General features: G+C 35.5%; 1 protein-coding gene across 2 annotated transcripts in view; it reads right to left on the bottom strand.

Annotated features, from left to right (window-relative positions):
- Nucleotides 1–6,890: 6,890 nt before the first annotated feature.
- Nucleotides 6,891–25,535, bottom strand: part of Vom2r31 (vomeronasal 2 receptor, 31) — a 28,218-nt gene continuing 9,573 nt past the window's right edge. Inside the window, exons 3-6 of one of the 2 annotated variants that reach the window (NM_173319.2) lie at nucleotides 21,848–22,660; nucleotides 16,619–16,846; nucleotides 14,000–14,123; nucleotides 6,891–9,131 (exon numbers count right to left, since the gene is read on the bottom strand). In NM_173319.2, coding sequence (NP_775441.2) covers nucleotides 8,377–9,131; nucleotides 14,000–14,123; nucleotides 16,619–16,846; nucleotides 21,848–22,660 — 1,920 coding nt within the window. In that variant the 3' untranslated portion in view covers nucleotides 6,891–8,376. Of the gene's footprint in view, nucleotides 9,282–13,999; nucleotides 14,124–16,618; nucleotides 16,847–21,847; nucleotides 22,661–25,535 lie in introns of both variants that reach the window. The other variant, XM_039102751.2, reaches the window with a different exon arrangement.

The following is a 25,535-nucleotide window of genomic DNA, read 5'->3' as shown; positions in this document are numbered from 1 at the left end:
ATTATAGTGTATAAAGTTCTGTACTGTAGGATACTATATTACTATATTATGGTCAATGCAGATAAGGAACATATAAGAGTTTCTTCAAGGTATTCTGATGTTGCTTATATCATTATGCAACCTCTAATTTATGCTTGAGTCACAGCAATTTGGGAGAAATGTCTTCATTTGGCTACTATGTTATGCTTTCAGAAATTCTACATGTTATTTCTCCATACCCCTGGAGGTACAATCGATTAGAATTCTTTGTGAGGTTGTCATGGTCCGGTGTATCTCTTCTTCTTATGAACAGGCATATCATGGCAGTCCTATAAATCACTGCTACTTAAATTCTAGATGACATTTTAGTCTGAACATATGAATCTCTGGTTTCCTGGCTTATTTTGGGCTCCTTTCCATATTTTGTCCAATACATATGTGTTAGTTTTACTTTTCCTTTAGGATATTTTGTATTTTTGTGTATTATTCTAAAGATATACCATAGAAGAGATTTTTCTAAACAGAGATGATAACAAGGGATGTGTGAAGGAGTGGGGAAAAGAAGAGGTAGGAAAAAAGCATAATCAGGTTATGTAATTAAAAAGCAGCTCATTTAACTGGAAAGAGAATAGAAAAAGAGAAAGAAAAAAGAAAATCAGCTTTCTTTTCTCTGTCCTGTAAAGTTCAATGAAAACATTTAATTTCATTTCTAGTATGTTTATTATTGTTTTTTCTTTTATGCTATGAGCAAAAGTGAAGGTATTTGTCCTTGGAAGCCAGAATGGGTCATCTAGATTCCATCATGCTATTGTTGGAGTGTGTGTGAAAAATGTACTGCCTAGGATACATTCTTCTAGCTGGGTTGCCTTTTCAGATCTCAGTGTGAGAAGAGGCCCCTAGAATTGTAGCCTTTTAAAGTGCCAGGGTAGGGAGATAGCCAGGGGAAGATACCCAATCACTAAGATAAGTAACAGGTAGGATAAGCAGGAAGAATTTTGAGAGGGGCTAAGTGGGAGAAGGTCAGTGGGCAGGATTTAAGTAAATAAGCAAACCAAAATTAAAATAAAAATAAACTTCTGTGACATTCATATAATATCACCTACACAAGAAATATGACAGGAACTAACAATCATCTATTTTTAATATTTCTCAACATTAAAGATGCCAGCTCAACATAAGAAGATATAAACTAAAAGAATGGATATAGAAACAGATTCTAGTATTCTGATTCATACACAAAACACACCTTAATAACAAAGACAATAAGTATCTCAGAGTAAAACCCTGGAAAAAGATCTTCCAAGGAAATAGTCCCAAGAAAAAGCCTGAATTGCCATCCTTATATGAAATATAAAGGACATTCTACCAAAAGTTATCAAATGAGATGAGAAAGAACACACCATACTCATCAAAGCAAAACATACCAAGAGATCATCTCAATTCTGAACATTTACTCCCCAAATGCAAGGGCACCCACATTCATAAAGAAACTTTAAAAAAGCTCCAACCCAAAACAAGAACAGTGGTAAATTTCAACACCCCATTCTCATTAATGGACAGGTCATTGAAACAGAAACTAAGCAGAGGCAGTGTGAAATGCACAGAGGTTATGAACCAAAAGGATTTAACAGATATCTACAAAACAAAAGAATATACCTTCTTCTCAGCAACTCATGGTACCATCTCTAAAATCGACCATACAATGGGCCACATAATAAGCCTCAATAGATACAAGAAGATAGAAATAATCCCATACATCCTATCAGATCACCATGGCTTAAGGGTGGTCTTCAATAAGAACAAAAACAACAGAAAGCCTACATAAATGTGGAAACTAAACCATGCTCTACTTAATGATAACTTGGTCTAGAAAGATATAAAGACCAAAATTAAAGACTTCCAGGAATTTAAGAAAAATAATGAAAAAACATACACAGTGGGACACAGTGAAAGCAGTGCTAAAGGAAAGTATCAAAGCAGTAAATTCTCTGGTAAAGTAATTGGAAGAATCTTATACTAGGAACTTAACAGCAGACCTGAGAACTTTAGAACAAAAAGAAGCAAACACACCCAAAATGAGTCAAACTCAGGGCCAAAATCAACTAAACAGAAACAAAGAAAAAGATACACTGAGTCAACAACACCAAAAGTTTATTCTTTGAACCATTCAAGAAGTTAGATAAATAAACCCCTAGCCAAACGAGGAGACAGTATCCAAATTAAGAAAGTTAAAAATTATGGGGTTGGGGATTTAGCTCAGCGGTAGAGCACTTGCCTAGCAAGTGCAAGGCCCTGGGTTTGGTCCCCAGCTCCGAAAAAAAGAAAAAAGAAAAAAATTTATAAGGGAGACATAACAACAGAAAAGGAGAAAATTTAAAAACAATCATCAGATCCTACTACAAAACCTTCTACTTAAAGAACTGTAATGTTGGGGTTGGGGATTAAGCTCAGTGGTAGAGCAAGCACTTGCCTAGTAAACGCAAGGCCCTGGGTTTGGTCCCCAGCTCCTGAAAAAAAGAAAAGAAAAAAAACTGGAATTTCTAGATGAAATGGGTGGTTTTCTAGTAGGAAAACTGGAAACAGTCCACATTACTTAGAAATAGATGTCATAAAAATAATAAAAGCTCAGAGCCAAATGGATAGCTTTAGTGCAGAATTCTACTAGACCTTCAAAGAAAATCCAATCACAACATTGAGCAAATTATTCCATAAAATAGCAACAGAAGGTATACTTCCTTTTTCATTCTCTGAAGCTGTAATTACTCTAGTATCTAACCATACAAGAATACAAAAAAAATGTCAGACCAATTTAGCTTAAGAATAACAATGCAAAACTACTAAACATCCTTTCAAATCAAACCAAAGAACACATCAAAACCATCATTCATCGCAATCAAGTAGCCTTCATTCCAAGGATGCAAGGCTGGTTCAATATACAAAATTCCATGAACATAATCCACTATATAAACAAGCTCAAAGAAAAAAATCATATGTTCATCTGCTTATATACACAAAAAGCATTTCACAAATTACAAAACCCCTTCTTGTTAAAAGTATTGGAGAGATCAAAAATTCAAGGTCAAGAGCTGAAAATAATAAAAGCATTTATGGCAAATGAACAGCCAATATCAAATTAATTGGAGAGATGTTGAAGGAATCAAAAAAATCATTGACAGATCAAAAAAGGCCACTCTCCTAAAATCTACTCCACAAAAAAGAGAAACAAATTTCCAAAGAAATAAAGGAATCACTATTTGCATATGATATGATAATATTCATAAGCAACACTAAATTCTCCGAGATAACTTCTACAGCTGATAAAAATGTTCAGAAATTGGCAAGATAAAATATTATCTCACGTAAATCAATAACCTTCTTTTATTTAAATAAAAAAAAGAGGTTGAGAAAGAAATTAGGGAAATAATTCCCTTTACAATAGCCACAAATAATATAAAGTGTCTTGGGTAACTATAAACAAACTACCAAAAGCCCTGTATGAAAATAATTTTAAGTCTCTCAAGAAAGAAACTGAAGAAGGTCTCAGAAAATAGACATATCTCCCAAGCTCATGGATCTGCAAAAGCAATCTATAGATCATTGCCATCTTCAGGAAAATACAAACACAATTCTTCAAGGACAAGGAAAATCAATTCTGAAATTAATGTGGAAATATAAAAAACACAGAATACAGAATAGTGAAAACAATTTTTTTTACAAAAAAATAAACTGCTAGGGAATCACCAACCCTGACTTCAAGCTGTGTTACAGAACAATAGTTTAAAAAAAGTGCATGATATTGGTAGAGAGATAGACATATTGATGAATGGGTTAGAATTGAAAACCCAGAAATGAAGACTCATACCTAGAGACAGATGTTCTTTAACAAAGAAAACAAATATGAAATGAATAATAAAGGAAAGTGTCTTCAATAAATGGTGATGTTTTAACTGGGAGACACAAAGTAGCAAAATGAAAATAGACCCATATTTGTCATCTTGTCTAAAGCTCAGTTCCAACTGGATCAAGGACCTCAACATAAAACCACATACACTGAATCTAATAGAAGAGAAAATGGCAAATTATTTGGAACTTATTGGCTTAGACAGAAATTTACAAAATTTCTTATGTAAAACTCCAATAGTTCAGGCTCTAAGATCTAGAATTGATAAATGGGACCTTATGAAACTGGATAACTTCTGTAAGACAAAAGACGTAGTCAATAAGAAAAATCTGCAACCTAGAGATTGGGAAATAATGTTCACTATCTCCACATTCAATAGAGGACTAATATCCAAAACATATACAGAAGTTAAGAAGTTAACCTTCAAGAAACCAAAAACCCAATCGAAAATGTGGTATAGAACTAAACAAAGAATTCACATCAGAAGAATCGAGAAGGACTGAGAATCACTTAAAGAAATGTTCAAGGTCTTAATGGTTAATATCACAACCTCAGGTGACAGCACATGTTGTCAAGGATGAGGAAAGAGGAACACTCCTCTGGTACTGATCGGATTGCATACTGGTACTAGCACTTTAGAAGCCAATCTGGAGATTCCTTAAGAACTGGAAGTAGAAAAACCTGAAGATCTAGCTATACCATTCTTGGGCATATACCCAAATGATGCCTCACAATGACACAAGCATGAATGTTCCACTATGATTACAGTGGTCTTGTTTGTGATATCCAGAAGATGGAAAAACCCAAATATTCCAAAAAAGAATAATGAATAGAGAAAATGTGGTTCATTTAAACAAAAAATACTACTCAGCTATTAAGACCAAGGACATTCTGATTGAGGTAACTAAGGAAAAAGGATATCAATGGTATGTAGTTACTAATAAGTGAATATTAGAAAAAATATTGCACAAAACACAGAATAAAGTCCACAGAATTCAAAAGGATATCAATTCAAAGTTCCCAAGTTAGGATGCCTCAATCTATCTTAGGAAAAAGATAAAGTTGTTTAGATCAAATGCCTTACAGTATGGAGAGGGAAATTGTAGAGCCCATATCCAGAAAGAAGTCAGTGAGGGATAGGCTTGCCATTCTTCAGTCAAAACCACTGACTCATAATTATTTTTGTCGGAAAAATTCCAGTGACAGAAGTGGAGAGGAGCCTGAGGAAAATGAGGTCCAGTCACAGGCCCATAATGGCATCTAATAATGGGGAGGCCCCAAGGCCTTCCACTATTACTGAGGCTATGGTGTTCTCACAAAAAGCGGCCTATCATGTTTGCCCTCTTGTAAAAACAAAAAGCATTCAGGTGCAGATATTTATATCCAACCAATGGACAGAAGCCACTGACACCTGTGGTTGAATTAGTGCAAAAAAAAAAATGAAGGAAGCAGAGGAGGAGGGAAACCCTGTATGAGAACCAGTAGACTCAATTTGCCTGGATCCTGAGACCTCACAGACATGGGACCACCATTTATACAGCTTAACCAGCTAAGACGAGGCCATATGCAGCAGAGCACTGCTGGGTCTGACTCAGTCTGAGCTGATGCATGTAACCTTCAAGAGACTGGAGGCCCCAGGGAATGCAGCGGTCTGATGAGGTGTTTGGTGGGGGTGGGGTGGGAACATCCTTGTGGAGATGGATCAGGAGGTGTGGGATATGGAACAGCTAGAGCATGGATTGGGAAGGGAATAAAATCGGAAATGTGAAAAGATTAAATTAAACAAAAAAATTTACTAAAAGAAATAAAAAAAGAGAAACAACATTGCAATTGCACTGAATCTTGGAAGATTTGGAGAGAGTGATGATGTGCTTCCAGGGTTTTATTTATGTTTATCTGTAGCAATGCATTTACAGAAATTAATTATTAGTCAACGTTTTTATGGGCCTGAGCATTTGTGTCAACTGTGCAGAGAATATACTGCCCATGCTGAATATCTGATTTCTTTTTTAAAAATAAATTTACTTTATTTCAGTACCATCATGATCTCAATATCACACTAAAGTGTCTTCTCAAAGATTTCCAGCCAAGTTAAAATTGAAGTTAATCATCTCAACCTCCTTCTGCCTTACCAGCGTTCCCCACAAGTGAATTCATTCCCTCCCACTCTCTTTGCCTTTCTCTATAGGGCTCTGCCACAGCCATAATGAGATTTGGATATGCAATCTTTTGAATAATGATTGTTCTGTAGATGACAACAAAATATGAATAACTGTGGCTAACTGTGCAATAACATTTTCATCCAATACATTGCAGCAAAATAATCTGAGTGTGTATAAAATATTGAATATAAGATATCTCATATTCTATGCATCATGGATCAAAAAGTATCCACAAATCAGTAGTTATCAAAACATGTGAATTTTCAAAATGGGGACATCTAGTTCATGAATAAACTCTCCAGGTTCTTCCTTAGCAGCTTTTTTAATTTACAATTATCATTTATTCTCTTCATTATTCTAACTGAGGTCTTGAATATTGATTTCCAGCATCCAACAGATACAGGCAGAATCTCCTTTGTCATTTTCTCTTTTTCACTGACTCTTGCATTTACATGGTGACCAGATAATATATAGGGAAACATACTAAAAGCTCAAAAAGAATAAGTAAATAATATTAAAATTTAAGATGGGAATGTAATATAAATGTAATTTTAGGGGAGATTAGTTATTATAATCAATTTGTGTAGAATGCCCTCATAACACAGTTTAAATATCAAATATTTCTTTGAAAAATCACATCTCCCATGAATTTTAAATGAGAAATTGGGGATGGCATTTCAGAATGTGTTCTTTATGGGGACATTGTTAATGATCATATGTCTATGAAGACTAACTTAGGGATGTGATATTTTGTTAATGCTGATACATTTGAGACCCAGTCAGTATCCCATTGTGGGGGGAGAATTGAAAAATAAGAAGATTTAGTGTAGCTGCAAGCACTCAATCTTGTTTTTGGAAAATTTATTTTCTAGGAAGCAGCGTAATCAAAGTATCTGCCTCCATATCCATAGTACTAGAATTTTGTGAGCCCAGGATTTCAATCACAACTGAATACAAAGGGCAAGCTCTAAGAAAAATTAGGTACAAACCACCATCAGGAGTTTTACCTATCCCTTCCAGAACTATAATATAATAGCATGTTAATATATTCACAATCCTATTTAATTAATTTTTTAGTATTTTATTCTTTAATACTTTTTACGGTGTACTCATTATCCCCTTCCCAATTTAATCTTTGACTACTTCCCCACCTCCAAGAGGAAATCCCCACTTCCCCAATCCACACACCTTCTGTCTTAGTTTGGGTCTTATTGCTATGTACAGACACTGTGATCAATGGAAGTTTTATAAAGGACAACCTTTAATTGGAGCCAGCTTACATGTTCAGAGGTTCAGTCCATTATCATCAAGGTCGGAGCATGGCAGCATCACAGCATCCAGGCAGGCTTGGTGAAGGAGGATCTGAGTTCTATATCTTCACCTGAAGGAAGCCAGGAACAGACTGAGCATCCCCAGGCAGCTATGAGGTGGATCTCCAAGCCCACCCCTACAGTGACAAATTCCTCCATCAAGTCTACACCTTCTAATAGTGCCACTTCCTGAGCCAAGCATATGCAAACCATCACACCTTCCCAATCCCTTGTGACTCCTGTCTCTTGTGGTTTAAATGTGTCTTCTTCCACTGAGGCCAGACCAGGCAGCCCTATGTTGCATCTGTGCTGGGAGCCTCATATCAGCTTATGTATGCTGCCTGGTCAGCAGCTCAAATTCGTGGTTGTCCAGGTTAGTTGAGAATGCTGGTATTCTTATGGGTCACCCTCTTTTTCATGATATTCCAACTATCTCCAAATTTGAACAGGGTGCTCACTGGATTCTGTCCATTGTTGGATACAATATTTTTGTGTTTGTGACAAAAAAACTTCTACCTTAGACTGCTGACCAATACAATAGCTTGAAGAGGAACTATAAAAACAGACAGTATTCTGTCACATATGTGCTTCTACTGGAAATCAGATAATGTATTCTGATGTTATCTTTGTTGATTCTTTGTTTTTTAGTCTGATTGATTGTTTGATTCGATAGACGGTTTCTATGTGTAATCCTGTCTGTCCTGGATCTTATTGTATAAAAGGTTATAGATTCAAATGCCTTATCAAATGTACTTGAAGTTATAAGGGAAAAAATGTCAATTAAAGCAAAATTTTTAGAAAAAATTTAATACTACATTGGGAATTATATTTCTCACAGAGTAGAACAAACAAGTGAATGAGTGCAGGATTTTATGGATAATGAATGTAAGATTGGTAGATACAATATTTCTAGATATCATTAGAGGAACTAGTGAGAGTTCTAAAACTAGATTTATGCACTGTAACCAAATATTTGGTGGGTATATAACAACTGTACATTTGACAGAATTTCTAAAATATCTGTTTAGAAACGTGATTTCTCCCTGATCTTTTGGATAGAATTTCTCTCTGGTTTCATTAAAATGATGTAAATTTTGGGTGCAAAGACGCATCCAAGCATCCCTGCACTGGATGTCAAAATGGAGAAAATTTCAACAGCAACCATGACTCTGCCCTTGGTGCTATGGTAGACAGGAAGGAACGTGATCCAGACACTGCAGAACACTAGCATGCTGAAGGTCAAGAACTTGGCTTCATTGAATGTGTCAGGCAGATTCTTTGCCAAGAAAGCCATCGTGAAACTTCCAAGGGCCAGGAAGGCCAAATATCCCAGGACACAGTAGAATGCCATAACAGATCCCTTGTTGCACACAATTATGATGTGACCATGCTCAGAATGTTCATCGATATCAACAAATGGTGGAGAAACTGCTAGCCAAATTGCACACAGAGTGCATTGCAACAGGGAACATATGGGAATAATGTAGTTGGGTGTCCCCGATACCAGGAAGTTTCTTAACTTTCTTCCTGTGTCTGTGACTTGAAAAGCCAGAAGCACAGTGATTGTTTTGGCCAGAACTGTGGAAACAGCCACAGTGAATACAATTCCAAATGTGATTTGCTGTAAGATACAGGTACCTCTGTTAGGATGGCCAATGAAGAAAAAGGAGCACAGAAAGCAGAACATGAGTGACATGATTAATATGTAGCTGAGGATTCTGTTATTGGCCTTCACAATAGGAGTGTCATGGTGCTTCACAAAGACCCAAAGTACCACAGCTGTGAATGAAGACAAACAGAAGGCTATTAAGGCAAGAGCCATCCCCAAGGGATCTTCATAGCTTAGAAAAATCATGTCTTTATGAATGCATCTGTTCTTTTCTGTGTTGGCATACTGGTATTCTGGACAATTCATACACAGATCCATATCTGATGTCCAAAGAAAAGTTTAGTTATTATTGATGAAGTTTTTCAAGTAAGGGTGTAGAAAGAAGCATGGCAGTGCTACTTTTGATGCTGACAATGTAATTTCAAGTACATTGCAGCATAGCATTACTTTCAGTTCATTATGTTCATAAATATGTAAGGGAAAAAATCAAGTAATTATTCCTTTGTCTATTTAACTTTGTTGATTATACCATTTTAATGTTATCAGAAGGCAAAGACTTCCAAAACCATTTTCTGTTCGATGTTGCTATCAATTTGATTATTGAACTGAGAGAATATTCCTTCAAAAACCACAATGTTGTTGTGTATATTCTATAAATAAAAACCCTATACTCACTGTTTCCTGAGATCATTAACTATTTTATGAATTCATTCCCTGTGACACATTATGACTCATTCTTTACTGTAACAATACTTATGATAGGTACTTGAGAATTCACTATCTCAAAGTATTGACATAAATATAACCTTAAATTGAAAAGATAGGCTGGGTATATTTGTACATATTTATTTGTATGTGTTCATGTAAAAGTAAAATATGCATTATTGAATTAAGGTTATTCCTCTCATAAGTCATAAGAAGATGGTGAAGAAAATAGGAGATATAATATTAATGTTTGAAAAGTAGAAAGCATTAAAGGAATGACCTTCAGATGTACCTTCATATGGCAATAAGTAACCAAAAGTTCTGGTTATTTTTACTGAGATACATGAATATTAGCAATGAAGAAAAAAACAAGGAAAACAAACAAATAAAAATCTCTGTAGATACTTCCTACTAAGAAATATTTCACGTTGATCCCCTTCTTATTTTGAATGCTGAGCATTTTTATCCTTGTCTCATCTCCATTCCTATGTGTCTCAGTGTCTATGAATGTACTCAAGGGTGAAACCAGTATTGACAAAAAAAAAAATCGACGTTATAATGGAGGAATCCTTGAGCAAGAGTTGCACCCTAGGTGGTTTATCTTAAGCAATAGGATCCAATTCCTAAGTTGTAATATCCATCATATCTACAATATGAACTGTGATTATAATTGAAATGAATTTTATGTCATTTCAGAGAATGTTGATGTGCTTCTTTGGTTTTCAGAATTCTTATCTTGAAAAATGCATTTGCAGAGAGCTTTTATTTGTTAAGTTGCCTAACAAAGAAATTGGTTTAACTATAGATAGAATATTTTGGTCTAGCAGAGAACCTGAGTTCAGATCCCAGCACCAATGTCAGGTGTCTCACAAGTGAACATAAATATAACTCTATGCGTATTGTTTCCTCTTATGTGTACCTGTAAATGCACTATCTATCCCACATACATAACAATTAATATAATAAATTATTTTATGTACTTTTTGCGGAATTCATTGAAATATATATTAATTCTTTTTTCCATCTATCACAATTTTAGTATACTTATCAAAATTATTTTCAAGCAATATGTAATGTTGGAATGCGTGACTTCAAAAGACAACTTCTGAGTAGGTGGCTTTAATAGACTTCAGGCATTAAAGAAATAAACTAAGATTGTTAGTCTTAGTAACAAATTATTTCACTGTTGAACCAAGTCACAGGCATTATATGTGTTTTACAGACTTTAATTCGTATATAAATTTAAGGACAAAGTAATAGAAAAGCTAACCATAAATCTTTTGCATTTTGCCAACCATAAATAATTACTTTAATAATGGGTATGGTTTGTAATATACTGAATATGAGTCTCGTCATATATTCCACATCATAGGTTAAGTTTTTTGTCTTTTTTATTAGATGTTTTATTTATATACATTTCAAGTATTACCCCCTTTTCGAGTTTCCCACCAAAAAAATCCTCTATCCCTTCTTTGCTCCCACTTATATGAACGTGTTCCCCCACTCATTCATCAATTCCTTTCTGCCTCGCCAACCTGATATTCCCTAACACTGGGGTGTCAATCCTTGGCAGGACCAAGGGCTTCTCCTTCCCTTGGTGCTCAGCAAGGCCATCCTATGGTACATATGTAGCTGGAGCTATGGGCCTGTCCATGTGTATTCTTTAGATAGTGGTTTAGTCTATGAGAGCTACGGTTAGGTTGTATCGCTGGCCTTACATGGTCACAAGCACTTTCAGCTTCTTGAATCCTTTCTCTAACTCCTCCAATGGGGACCCCATTGTCAGTTCAATGGTTGGCTGTGAGAATCCACTTCTGCATTTGTCATGTTTTGGCAGAGCCTCTCGGGACATAGCTATAACAGGCTTGGGTAAGCATGTACCTCTTAGGATATACAATAGTGACAAGGTTTGGTTACTATAGGTATATATGGTCTGGATCCCCAGGTGGTGCAGTACCTGAATGGCCATTCTTTCAATCTTTGTTCCAAATTTTCTCTCTACATCTTCTCTTGTGAATATTTTTGTTGCCCCTTCTGAGAAGGATGGAAGCATCCACTCTTTGGCCATCCTTCTTCTTGAGCTTTATGTCTAATCAAATATATTATAAACCACCTTTATATAGATTCTCTCTTTGCACAGAGTTTTTTATATCATGATACCAAGGCATATAGTGATTCTAGACAACAAAGAGCCAAACAACCCTATTAAAAATGGGGTACAGTGCTAAGCAAAACATTCTCAGCTGAGGAATATTGAATAGCTGAAAAGCACCTAAAGAAATGTTCAACATCCTTAGTCATCAGGGAAATGCTAATCAAAACAACCCTGACAGTCCAACTAATACCAGTCAGATTGGCTAAGGTAAAAATCTCAGGTGACAGCAGATGCTGGCAAAGATGTGGAGAAAGAGGAATACTCCTCCATTGTTGGTGGAACTGCAAAGTGGTACAACCACACTGGAAATCACTCTGGAGGTTCCTCAGAAAATTGGATGGTCTATTACCCGAGGAACCAGCTATACCTCTCCTGGACATATACCCAAAAGATGCTCCAACATACAACAAAGACACATGCTCCAGTATGTTCATAGCAGCCTTATTCATAGTAGCCAGAAGCTGGAAAGAACCCAGATGCCCTTCAACAGAGGAATGGATTCAAAAAATGTGATAAATCTACACAGTGGAGTACTACTGAGCCATAAAAAATAATGATTCCATGAAATTCATAGGCAAATGGATGAAACTAGAAAATATCATCCTGAGTAAAGTAGTGAAATCACAGGAAAAAAAACGCACGTGGTATGCACTCTTTGATAATGGATATTTGCCTTAAAGCTCGAATTAACCAAGTTGCAATCCACAGACCACAAGAAGCTCAAAAAATAGATTCTCCCACTCCTTCTTAAATTGGGGGACAAAAATATCCATAGGAGGGTATTTGGAGGCAAACTTTAGAGCAGAGACTGAAGGAACCACCATTCAGAGCCTGCCCCACACGTGGCCCACATATATACAGCCACCAAGCCTTGATAAGATTGATAAATCAAATAAGGGAATGATGAAAGGGACTGGATATAGATCTGAGAGAGACATCCAGAGCATGTAAAGTACAGAGATTAGCAGCATACCACTGAACTGAGAACGGGACCTCCTTGGTGGGAAATTAGAGGAAGGATTTAAAGAGCTAAAGGGGCTTACAACCCTATAAGAACAACAACGTCATCCAACCGGTTCTTCCAGTGGCCAAACCACTACCCAAAAAATATACATGGACTGACCCAGGGCTCCAACTGCATATGTAGCGGAGAATAGCATTGTTGGGGAACCAGTGGAAGGGGAAACCCTTGGTCCTGCCAAGGTTGGACCACCAGTTGCAGGGAAGATAGGGGGTTGTTAGGTGGGTGGATGGGTGGGGAATACCCGTACGTGGGAGGGGGAGGGGATGAGGCCTTATGGAGAGGAACCCTGGAAAGGGGAAAACATTTGAAATGTAAAAAAAGACATATATCTAATAATAAAAAGTACACTCCTGTACATGCTAAGTGTCTTTAGCTAAGCAGTATGCGTGAGTCAAGATACCACATTATACCATGTACAAATATGTGCAAATGTATCAACTTGAAAGATAAAGGCTAAAAAACTTATGAAAGAAAATGGGTTAGCTCTTATCCCCTCATTTCGTGATTCATATCATATCTAGCGTTGAACACAGCCCTCAGAATTTTACAAATTTAGCAGTTTCTCATAAATTTTGAAATACTTTTGACTTCTATACTAATCTTACAGGGAATATTGATTTTGTACCTAGCAGACTCATAATCTAGTCCAGTAAATATTATATTACATTTGGTTTTCCATGGGATCCTATATGTCCATGATGTGCATAATCATATATAGGATGGATATAGTGATGAAATATGACTAATTTAATTTCTTTAAAAATTGTGACTAAAATCTAATGTACATGTTGTTTTACAATAAATTAATTATTGGGGAAAATCTTATAGAATATTCCCTCATATTGCTGTTTTATTTCCTAAAGAGGTTTTTTATTTGTTCATTTGTTTGTTTGTTTTTGGTTTTTGTGTTGTTTTTTTTTTTTAATTTAATCTGCCATGAACTTTCAATGTATCAACATGCGGGTCAATGAACAAGGTATATGTATTTGTTTATTTTTGGCACAGTTTTCTTAATTATTTTTATATCTACAACTAGTAAATTAGAAAACTGATATATTTTATATTTCCATTTGCCTTTTAGTTGACTTCATAAACCAAGTGGGGCAGAAGAGGAATATATATTTGCAGGATTTATCAGAGCAGCAAACACTCACTTGTTTCATTAGAAATTTCATTGTCTGGACAGGGACTGCAAACAAAACAGCAGGCTGCCATTCCCTCCTTCCAGAATTTTCTGTATCCAGGACGACAATCTGCACTACACATAGATAAAGGCATCTGAGAGAAAAAAATTAGACACATACTAATAATGACTTTTAGGTATTTTTATTATGTTTTATATAAGGATACTAAGAGGTCAATGACCTTGTTTTATTTACACAAACAGATTGACATTTCAGTGTCCATTTTTAATGACCAGCTATGAATTTTGGAAATACACTGAAGAAATGTTGGATAAATTCTGAATGTCTATTAATTCAAAAGTAAGAGCTGATGTTGAGCTGCATATAAAAGTTAGATAGTGCAACCAGATGTGTTTTAGTTATTTATTTAAAATTTTGCACTAATTATTTTTAACAGACAGAGGGAACATTAATTGGGATTTTTTCTCAGCAAAAACTAGCCTGTCCTCATACCTTTCAAGTATTTTCTTATTTTGTAATTGATATACGAGTACCCATCTTACTGTGGGTTCTATAGCCAGAAAATACTGGGCATTGGAGATCTATTTCTTAATCCCAGTCTCCAGATATTCACACTTGTCTTTCTTTGATTATAAGTCATACAGCATGTCATCCCATCCTCCTCACATTCCTACAATTAAAGTTTAATTAAAGCAACAAACAAGTTAGTATTTGAAGACATTTGAAAGAGAAACAATATGCCTTTAAAACACTGATAACAAATATGACCTTGAACAAATTACCATTGGTAAAGCATGAGAGATTGTATGTAAGAAAACAGTGGAATATGCAGCACTGGTTTATTATGGTTGGAAATGATAAAATTCTGTGTAGTGATCTGAAATATGGAGTTTTTCATTAAGTCAAAATTCTGGAAAAGGCTGGATAAAACCAGTAACATGCATTCTTATTAAAATGTTCCCTACCATGATGGTCATGGATTGTAACTGTTCGAAACTATATGTCTCAAATAAATTCTTTCTTCTAAAAGAACACAATTAAGTAATCTGAAGTGTATTAAAGATTTGAAGACTTATTCCTATGATTTTCATATTGTTGAAACAGGGTCATAACATGAAGTATCCCTAGATTAATACTCACAAAAAAGATGAGAGTATATTTTCTCTTTTTCTTCCATCATTTTCTTTAAGTTTATGTTAACCCTTTGTAAGGTTTAAAAGGCACTTTTGATTTAGGAAGCGGAAAAGTGCATAGTTTTGTGATTCATGCTAATTTATTTTAAAGTAGTTTCTCTACATCACTCATAGAAGTTTTTGACTCATGGTATAGGGTAGACTGTCAAGAAACAGACAGTGATTTTCAGACCACTATCTCTAAAGTGCTTACATAAAAAATGAACCAACAAAACTACTTGTCATTATTTCTGACTTTCATTAATAATAATTTTCTCTCCTCGTATTATAGTATTGTTGGTATGTTTTTGAAATAAAATTTCATGTCAATATGTGTTCCTTCTGCGCTGTCACTTGTTTTTTTTTTTTTCTTTAACTCTCAATGAATTTTGGGCTTTATTAACAGCCATTTCTGAATGTTTATGGAAAATAAAGTAATTCTATATTGTGTGGTGTATTACACTCAAAGAATCTGCATGTGTGGAACCAGGGTTGCATCTCTGGATTAAAATCTATCTGTTCTAAGAAAATGATCCTCTTTTTGTGTGTTATGTTCTTTTGGTGGGTGTTTTTGTCAAGAATTATACCATATAAATCCACCAAAGATATTGGTATATAATTTCCTTTTTCCCTCTTATCACACATTTTAATGTTTTCCTCCAATTTTATGAAAAAAGTTCTCATTTTGTATGTATATGTGTCTTCACACCTTCTGAAGGCACCGAAGAATATACTAAAATATAAAAAGCCTACTTGTCATTAATTACATTTAGCTAATATTACCAAAAATTTTCAGCTATCATTGAAAATTATTTTTTACTTTTGTCTGGTTGCTGTTATTACCATATTGATGTGCTTTAATAGCCATTTCCTTGTCTGTTTTACTTGTGCTGTCTATACGTTCCTTTGAAATTTTGATTATATTATTTAAAAATGTGAAGGTGTTTTTCAAGTTTATTAAAAGTCATGTTTCTGTGACTACGAATGTCTGTAATTGTATTAATTAATGAGTTTGGTAAATGTCCTATTACAAGGGAAAACATTTTGGAGTATAATGATAAATGTTTGCAACTATGAATCTTAGTATTTCATAACTGTGACATTAGTCTCACTCATATCAACATGGTTCCAGAGGTTTAAGATAAAGGAGGAAATTACTCTGTAAAAACACAAAGACATGAAAATAATACTGTTAAATATACAGGAAAGAATATCAAATAGTGGTGAAGAACAGTTTTATATTTGTTAAATTTCAGATAATATTTCTGATATGTAAAATGTATATTTTATGCATGCATGAAATCTGAGAAGAATTCTTAAAACTATGTTAAAAATGAAAAAAGAAATATAATACAGGAGCCTAGAAATTGGTTCCTGATATGACAAATTTTTCATTTCAGTATGTTGCAGTGTTTACTGTTGTGCAGTATAAATCAATAAGTTAGTATACACCCACCTTTCTACTTCCTGTGGCCAAATCAATCATGTCTTCATATAAGTGAAATTGTCCACCATGTGGAAAATATGGGCTGAACTGCCCTATCTTCACCTTAATCCTAAGGTGTTGTGAGCAGTTCTGCAGGTGAACAATGTCATAGTCTTCCTGCACTCTTACTCTCTCTTTCATAATCACTCTCTCCCCAAAAGGATTGGTGAAGTGGATCGTTCTCAAAAATGAGTGTAACTAAAAGACAAGCATTGCACAACAATGTACATACCATTCCTTAAAGTCATAAAATATATGATAATTTCATAGTAAAGGCAAGAATGAAAGAGAGAAATCACAACAAAAGCAATTGGAAAAATGAAATTTTCAGGTTTAAGTGAGTGTTCCTGATCCACTTGGATTGGAGCTTTGTACATTGTGATAAGAATAGATCAATTTTTATTCTTCTACATACCGACCTCCAGTTGAACCAGCAACATTTGTTGAAAATGTTTTTTTTTCCCACTACATAGTTTTAGTTCAACAGTCAAAGATCAAGTGACCGTAGGTGTGTTGATTCATTTTTGGGTCTTCAATTCTATTCCATTGATCTACCTGCATGATTCTGTACTAATACCGTGCAGTTTATATCAGTATTTCTCTGTAATAGAGCTTGGGGTAAGAAATGGTGTTTCTCCTGGAAGTGCTTTAATTTATGGGAATAGCTTTTGCTAACCTGGATTTTGTTATTCCTAAAATATTTGCAAATTTCTCTTTATAACTGTGAAAAATTGAGTCTGTATTTTGATGGGTATTGCATTTTATCAGTATATTGCTTTCAGTAAGATGTCAATTTTTACTATATTAATACTGCCAATCTATGAACATGAGAGATCTTTCCACCTTCTTAGGTCTTCTTCAATGTCTTTCTTCAGAAACTTGAATTTCTTGTCATACAGATCTCTTACTCACTTGGTTAGAATCACACCAAGGTATTTCATATTAATTATGACTATTTTGATGGGTGCTGCTTCTCTAATTTCTTTCTCAGTCTGTTTATTCTTTTAGTAGAGGAAGGTTAATGATTTGTTTGAGTTAATTTTATATCCACTCCCTTTGCTGAAGTTGTTTATGAGCTGTAGGAATTTGGGGGATTGCTAAGTATACTATCATATCATCTGCAAATAGTGATGTTTTTACTTCTTTTCCAATTTGTATCCCACTCTCCTTTCCTTGTTGTCTAATTGCTCTAGCTAGGATTTCAAGTACTACATTGAATAGATAGGGAGAGAGAGTTGTATAAGTGGATCAAGAACCTCTACATAAAACCAGATACTCAGAAACAAATAGAAAAGAATGTGGGGTGGTGCCTTGAACACATGGGCACAGGGAAAAATTTCCTGAACAGAACATCAAAGACTTACACTCTAAGATTATTAATGAAAACATTTTACCTTATAAAATTGCAAAGCTTCCGGGGAAGGGAATAACACTCGAAATGTAAATAAGAAATACTCAAGTTAATAAAAAAATTGCAAAGCTTCTGTATGACAAAGGACATTTTCAATAAAAAAAATCAAGCAACGTATTTGGAAAAGATCTTTATCAATCTTACATCAGATAGAGGGCTAATATTCAATATATACAAAGAACTCAAGAAGTTAGGCAACAGAGAATCAAATAACCCCTGTAAAAATGGGCTGCCGAACTAAAAAAGAATTTTTAGCTGAGGAATATTGAATAGCATAGAAGCATGTATAGAAAAGTTTTACATCCTTAGTCATCTGGTAAAGGAAATGCAAAGCAACACTGAAATTCCTCCTCACACCAGTCAGAATGGAGAAGATCAAAAATTCATGTGATAGTAGATGTTTTCCGGGATGTGGAAAAAAAATCCTCCACTGTTGGTATGATTGCAGGCTGGTACAATCACTTTGAAAATCACTCTTGTTGTTCCTCAGAAAATTCGACATTCGTACTACCTGAAGACCCAGTTATATCACTTCTGGGCATATATTTGACATATAACATATAACAAGGACACATTCTCCATTATGTTCAAAGCATCCTTATTTATAATAGACAGAAGCTAGAAACAATCCAGATGTCCTTCATCAGAGGAATGGTTACAGAAAAAGTGGTAATTTACACAATGGAATATTACTCAGCTACTAAAAACTATGACTTCATGAAATTCTTAGGTTAATGGATGGATATTAAAAAAAAGTCATCTGGAGTAAGGTAACCCAATCACAAAAGAGCACATTGCATGCACTCACTGATAAGTGGATTTTAGCTCAAAAGCTATGAATACCCAAGATACAATTCACAGACAACCTGAAACTCAAGAAGAATGAAGACCAAAGTATGAATGCTTTAGATCTTCTTAGATGGGGGAACATAAATGTTCACAGGAGAAAATATGGTGACAAACTGTGTAACAAAGACCAAAGGAAATGTTAGGCAGATACTGCCATACCTGGAGATCCATCCCATATACAAACACATAGCCCAGACAATATTGTGGATGCCAGGAAGTACTTGTTGACAGGAGCCTGCTATATCTGTCTCTTGAGAGGCTTTGGAAAAAACTTACATGTATAGAGGCAGGGTGCTCACAGTCAACCATTAAACTGAGAATAGGGTCCCCAGTAGAGGAGTTAGAGAAAGGACTGAAGAAGCTGAAGGAGGTTGCAGCCACATAAGAAGAACAACAATATCAAGAAACAAGGATCCCCAGAACTGCCTGGGTGCCAGGGACTGAATCAAGAGTACACAGGGATGGACCTATGGCTCCAGTGGCAAATGATGCAGAGGATAGTTTTGACAGGCATCAATGGGAGGAGAGGCCTTAGTTCCTGTCATGTCTTGGTGCCCCAGTGTAGGGGAATGTCAGGACACGGAGCTGGGAGGGAGTCAGTGTTTGTGTGAAAGAGAACCCATATAGTAACTGGGGGAGGACAGATGGGATATTGGGTTTCTGGAGAGGAAACTGGGAATGGGAATAATATTTAAAATGTACATTTAAAAATATCCAATAAAAGAAGAATATAAAATATTTTAAAAAATGAAATTATCGTAAAATTCCCAGAATTTCAGTTTTATCAGACAAGACTACAAAATTCAAACTGACAAAAATGCAAAACCAAACACAGATTGCACCACACACACACACACACACACACACACACACACACACACACATATTAACGCAAAGAAAGGCTCACTTCTTTTCCAAATCACACATATAATAGAGCTATACATATATTTATACATATTAAACACAAATATACATGCATACATGTTAACACACATATGTAAATATTTGGGCACAAAATCAGATACATATGCACAGATATGAATACAGATATGAAATTACACAAAATATATTCACTGGCACACATACAAACACAGTCACACAAACACACACATAGGCTTGCGCGCACACACACACACACACACACACACACACACACACATACAGTAAAGGAAAATGGTCAAGTAACATACAAAGGCAGACCTATGAAAATTGTATCAGACTTCTCAACAGAGAGATGAAAGCTAGAAGATCCTAGCCAGATGCCATAGAGACACTTAGAGCACAGAAATACCAGCACATGATATTTTGCCCATCAAAAATATCAATTAACAAAGATGGAGAAACCAAGATATTCCATAACAAGACCAAATGAACACAGTATCTTTTCACAAATCCAGGCCTACAAAGAAAATAAATGGAAAACACCAAAACAATTTGGGAAAACACACACTAGGAAAAGCAAAAAAGTAATCTTTCAACAAGCTCAAAATAAAACAGCAACACAAACATAATTCCACTTCTAACAACAAAAATAACTGGAAATAGCAACCATTGTACCCTAATATCTCTTAACTTCAATGTACCCAATTCCCCCCAAAAGACATAGATTAATAGATGGGTACATGAACATGATTCAACATTGCGCTTCATACAACAAACACACTCCAGTAACAAAGAAAAACAGCACCTCAGAGCGAAAGTCTGGAAAAAAATTCAAAGCAAATGCTCCCAAAAAACAAGCTGGAGCAGTCATTCTAATACTGAATAATATCTCCTTTCAAACCAAAGTTAACAAAAAAGTTATGTCAGTATATTTTGTATGTATCAAAGGAAAAAATCTACCAAAATGAACTCTCAATTCTGAACATACATGCTCCAAATGCAAGGGAACTTACAATTATGAAAGAAATTTACTAATGAGCAAATAATGCATTGTATTACACACAGTAATAGTTGGAGACTTTAACACCTCACTCTCATCAATGGACAGATGATGGAAACAGAAACTAAACAGAGACACATTAAAACTAACTGAAGTTATGAACTAAATGGAATAAACAGTTATCTGTAAAACATTTCATCCTAAAACAAAACAGTGCACCTTCTTTTCAGTTTTTTTGAAAGAATGAATCTCATCAATTACCATCATGTTCACAAATGCAAAGCATATTTCCTTGTTTTGGCTCTCATTTTTCAACTCTGAGAGAAATTGATTGCCTTCATCATTATCTGAGATGAAAAGTCCAACTCAGTTCCAGTTGAAGTTTATAAAAGAGACCATTGCCAATACTAGTCATGTATTCTTTGGAGTCATCAGATAGATATAGGGAAATTGTTCCAAAACTGGCCATATAATCATTCAACAAATAGGCCTCAAGAGATATAAGAAGATGGAAATATTCACATGCATCATATCAGATCACCATGGATGGAGCATGCATACACTAGCAAGTTAACAACACACTTGCAAGCTCTAGAACAAAAGAAGAAAATGCACTCAAGAGGAGTAGACAGAAGGAACTAATCAAACTCATGGCTGAAATCAACAAAGCAGAAACAATGAATAAAGAAAACCAGGAGCTAGTTTTTTGAGAAAATCAAGATATGTCTAAACCCTTAACCAGACTAACTAGCAAGCACAGAGATAGTATCCACATTAACAAAATCAGAAGTGAAAACCAAGACTTAACAGAAACTGAAGAAATTAAGAAATCATCAGCTCCTACTATAAAAGCCTATACTCAACAAAACTAGAAATTCTGGATGAGATGGAAAATGTAGCACAATGACAGGGTGTTGTTGCTAGAGTCGGTAGTGGTGAGTGAGAGCATTTTCATAGAAGTAGGGGGTGGGGTTGGAGGTGGAGGAAAGGGTATAACATTTGCAATGATAATATATAAAATATACAAAATAAATGGAAAAAAGCTTTAATAATCTACCTTCAAGCAGTGAGTACTTGCTCCTTTGCCATAGCTGATTTCCTGATTATCAATTTGTTTCAGATTCTTTTCATGGAGAGCATGGGCCATGGCGTACACAGCATTGTATATACTATGACTATTGTCATTAAAGGCTATGTCAAACTTCTGTTCCATTAGCCATTCCAATGAGACATTCGATGAATTACTCATCAGTATTTTACAGTAAGATGCTGAGGTTTCATATTCAAAGAAACCCCACTCTGGCTTTAATAAATATAAATCCATGCTTTTGAGATGGTACCATGTCTGTACAAAATTTTTAAATCCAGAAATCACATCATGGTGTTGTTGAAATGCTAGAGTTCCATAGAATGTTCCATGACTTAAGTCTCTCTTACTTGTTGGGAAATACAACTCTGATTTGGTAACCCATATCCTCTGTATGACTGGAGATGTCCATGTTCTGAAACACAGTTCAATAATACTGGGTCGTTCCCCATAAATGATAATAACATTTGCGGTTGACATCACAATTTGGTTGTAGTACATGTCAGTTTTTTCATGGAATGAATTCTCATTGATTGCCATCATGTTCACAAAGGCAAAGCATATTTCCGTGTTGTGGGTCTCTTTTTTCAACTCTGTGAGAAATTGATTGCCTTCATCATTATCTGAGATGACAAGACCAACCCAGTTCCAGTTGAAGTAAAGTATGAAAGAGACCATTGCCAATGCTAGTGATGTATCCTTTGGGGTCATCTGATAGATATAAGGAAATTGTTCATTATCACTGAAAATGGAATGGAAAGGTCCGAAGGAAATCTGAAGGAACTACAATACAAAGAACAGTAAGAGTTGAAGTCAATTTAAAAAAAAAAACAAACTTGTACTCATACTTACTTACAACAAGTGATTACCTACAACTTTTCCTCTCATTCCTGATTTAAATGATCAAAGTTAGAACTCCTGTACCTCCCCTTCTAATGGGAGCAGCCCGCATAGCTCTTTGACAAAAATAATAATTTCCATTCTGTCATTCGGTTTCTGTCTTAATATCTGTGTTTCCAATGTTTAGAGAGATTTTAATATGTTTACAACTTTGGGATATTTGGCTATTATTTTTTTTAAAAAAAATATGCCTTAATCCAGAAATACTTCCACTATTTAAGAGGGAAGTCTGATGCATAATACTGCTTTAGTTTGTAGGAACAAATATTCTTATCTTTCCCTACTTGAAGTTATTTTGTGTATACTAGAGTTTGTGACTCACATAAAAATGCTAGAGATCTCCATTTCAGGACAAGGCTCGAAAATACTCTGTGAATGTCTGCCTATCTCCTCCTTAGGAAACGGATAAATAGATCAAAGTAAATTCAAAAATATAAACACAATCTGGCTGCGTAAAAGTGTTAGCAGCAGATCATATTCAAAGACTCATCCTACTAAATACCCAAACAATTTTTCTGTGAAATGTATCAGATGCAATCCAAATACCACCTGAAGATTAAGAAGGATGACAAAAGTGCAGATGATTCACTCCTTCTCAAAAGTGGGAACAAAAAAATATTCAAAGGAGGTGATATGGAGGCAAAGTTTGGATCAGAGACTGAAGGACTGAAGGACAGGTCATTCAGAGCCTGTCCCACATTATATATATATATATATATATATATACATACATATATATATATATATATATATATACATATATATATATATATATATATATATATAAAACTCCACCAAAACTAGATAAGATTGATGAAACTAAGAATTGCATGCTGGAAGTGAAGCCTGACAGGAGCTGGATGTAGATGTCTCCTGAGAGACACAACCAGAATAAGGCAAATACATAGGCAAATGCCAGCAACACACTACTAAACTGAGAGCAGGACCCCTGTAGTAGGAACCAGAGAAAGGGCTGAAAGAGCTGAAGAGGCTTGTGACCCCATAGGAACAACAATGCCAAACAACCAGAGCTTCTAGGGACTAAGACACAACCCAAAGACTATACATGTACTGGTCTCCAAATCAGACGTAGCACTGAATAGCCTAGTAGAGGCAACAGTGGAAGGGGAAGTCCTTGGTCCTGCCAAGCCTGGATCTCCAGTGAATGGGATTTTTGGGGAGAGGGCAGTAGTGGGGGGGGTGGATGTAAAGGGGAACACCTATATAGAAGGAGAGTGGGAGGGGCGAAGGGGCTGTTGGCCAAGAAACTGCGAAAGGGAATGACATTTGAAACGTAAATAAGAAATACCCAATTTAATAAAGATGGAAAAGTAAATATATATATATGTATATATATATACATATATATAATTTTAATATGTATACATTAACAAAAGAGCACTGACTGCTATTTTAAGGATGCTGAGTGTTTCCAACAACCACATGGTGGCTCACACCCATCTGTATTGGTATTCAATGCCCTCTTTTCTTGTGTCTGAAGAGAGCAACAGTGTATTCACATACATAAAATAGGTAAGTAAATATTTCTTTAAAAAAAAACAAAACAAAACAAAGAAAAATAACAAAACAAAAAGAGAAGTGCATGCGGATGAGAGTCAGATATAGATGTCTCCTGAGAGACACAACCAGAGTGTCTCTAATACAGAGGCAAATGCTTGCAACAAAAAACTGAACTGAGAACAGCACCCCTTTTGGAGGAATTGAAGAAAGGACTAAAAGAACTGAAGGTGCTTGAAACACCATAAGAAGAACAATGCCAACCAATCAGAACTCCCATGAACTGAACCACTACCCAAAGATTATACATGGACTGACCCATGACTCCAGCTGCATATGTTAGCAGAGGATGGCATTACCGAGCTCAAAAGGAAAGAGAAGCCCTTGTCAAGTTTGGAAGCCTGGTGTAAGGGAATGTGGAGGGGAGGAAGGGGATTTGTGGGGAGGGGAACACACTTATAGAAAAAAGGAAGGGAGTGGGTATAGGGTGCTAATGGACAAGAAACTGAGAAAGGGACTAACATTTAAAATGTAAATAAAAATATGTAATAAAAAAGATATTACAAGACATGCCTGAGAAGCCAGAGGAGACTATTCTCTGTCCACATTTCTGACTCTAGAGGAAAACGACTAGCACCATCTGGGTTCCCTGTGCACAGGTTACAGAGCGAAGGTGGGGCAGCCCTTCTGGTTGCTGCGCTCACAGAGAGCTGAAACCTGGCTCTGACAAGTGACTCCAGACTCCAAGAATAAAGTGACCTGCCTGGTGGACTCAGGATACACTCCCACAGGAACACTAAAGATCAGGAAACAGGAACAACTACATGCCTGAAAGCAGAACACTCTGTTCCCATAACTGGCTGAAAGAGAACAGGAAAACAGGTCTATAGCACTCCTGACACACAAGCCTATAGGACGATCTAACCACTGTCAGAAATAGCAAAACATGGTTAACACCAGAGACAACTTGATGGCAAGAGCAAGCACAGGAACCCAAGTAACAGAAACCAAAACTACATGGCATCACTATAACCCAAATCTGCCATCAAAGCAAACACTGAATATCCAAACACACCAAAAAAGCAAGATCTAGATTTTAAATCTCATTTAATCATGATGATGGAGGATTTCAAGAAAGAAATATAGAACTCCCTTAGAGAAATGCAGGAAAACACAAATAAACAAGCAGAACTGTATAGAGAGGAAATGCAAAAATCCCTGAAAGAATAACAAGAAATCA

Source organism: Rattus norvegicus, chromosome 1 (genome assembly GCF_036323735.1).
Source record: "Rattus norvegicus strain BN/NHsdMcwi chromosome 1, GRCr8, whole genome shotgun sequence".
Classification (NCBI taxonomy): Eukaryota; Metazoa; Chordata; class Mammalia; order Rodentia; family Muridae; genus Rattus; species Rattus norvegicus.
Note: the sequence above shows the minus strand (reverse complement) of the source record. Positions and strands in the feature narration are given on the sequence as shown.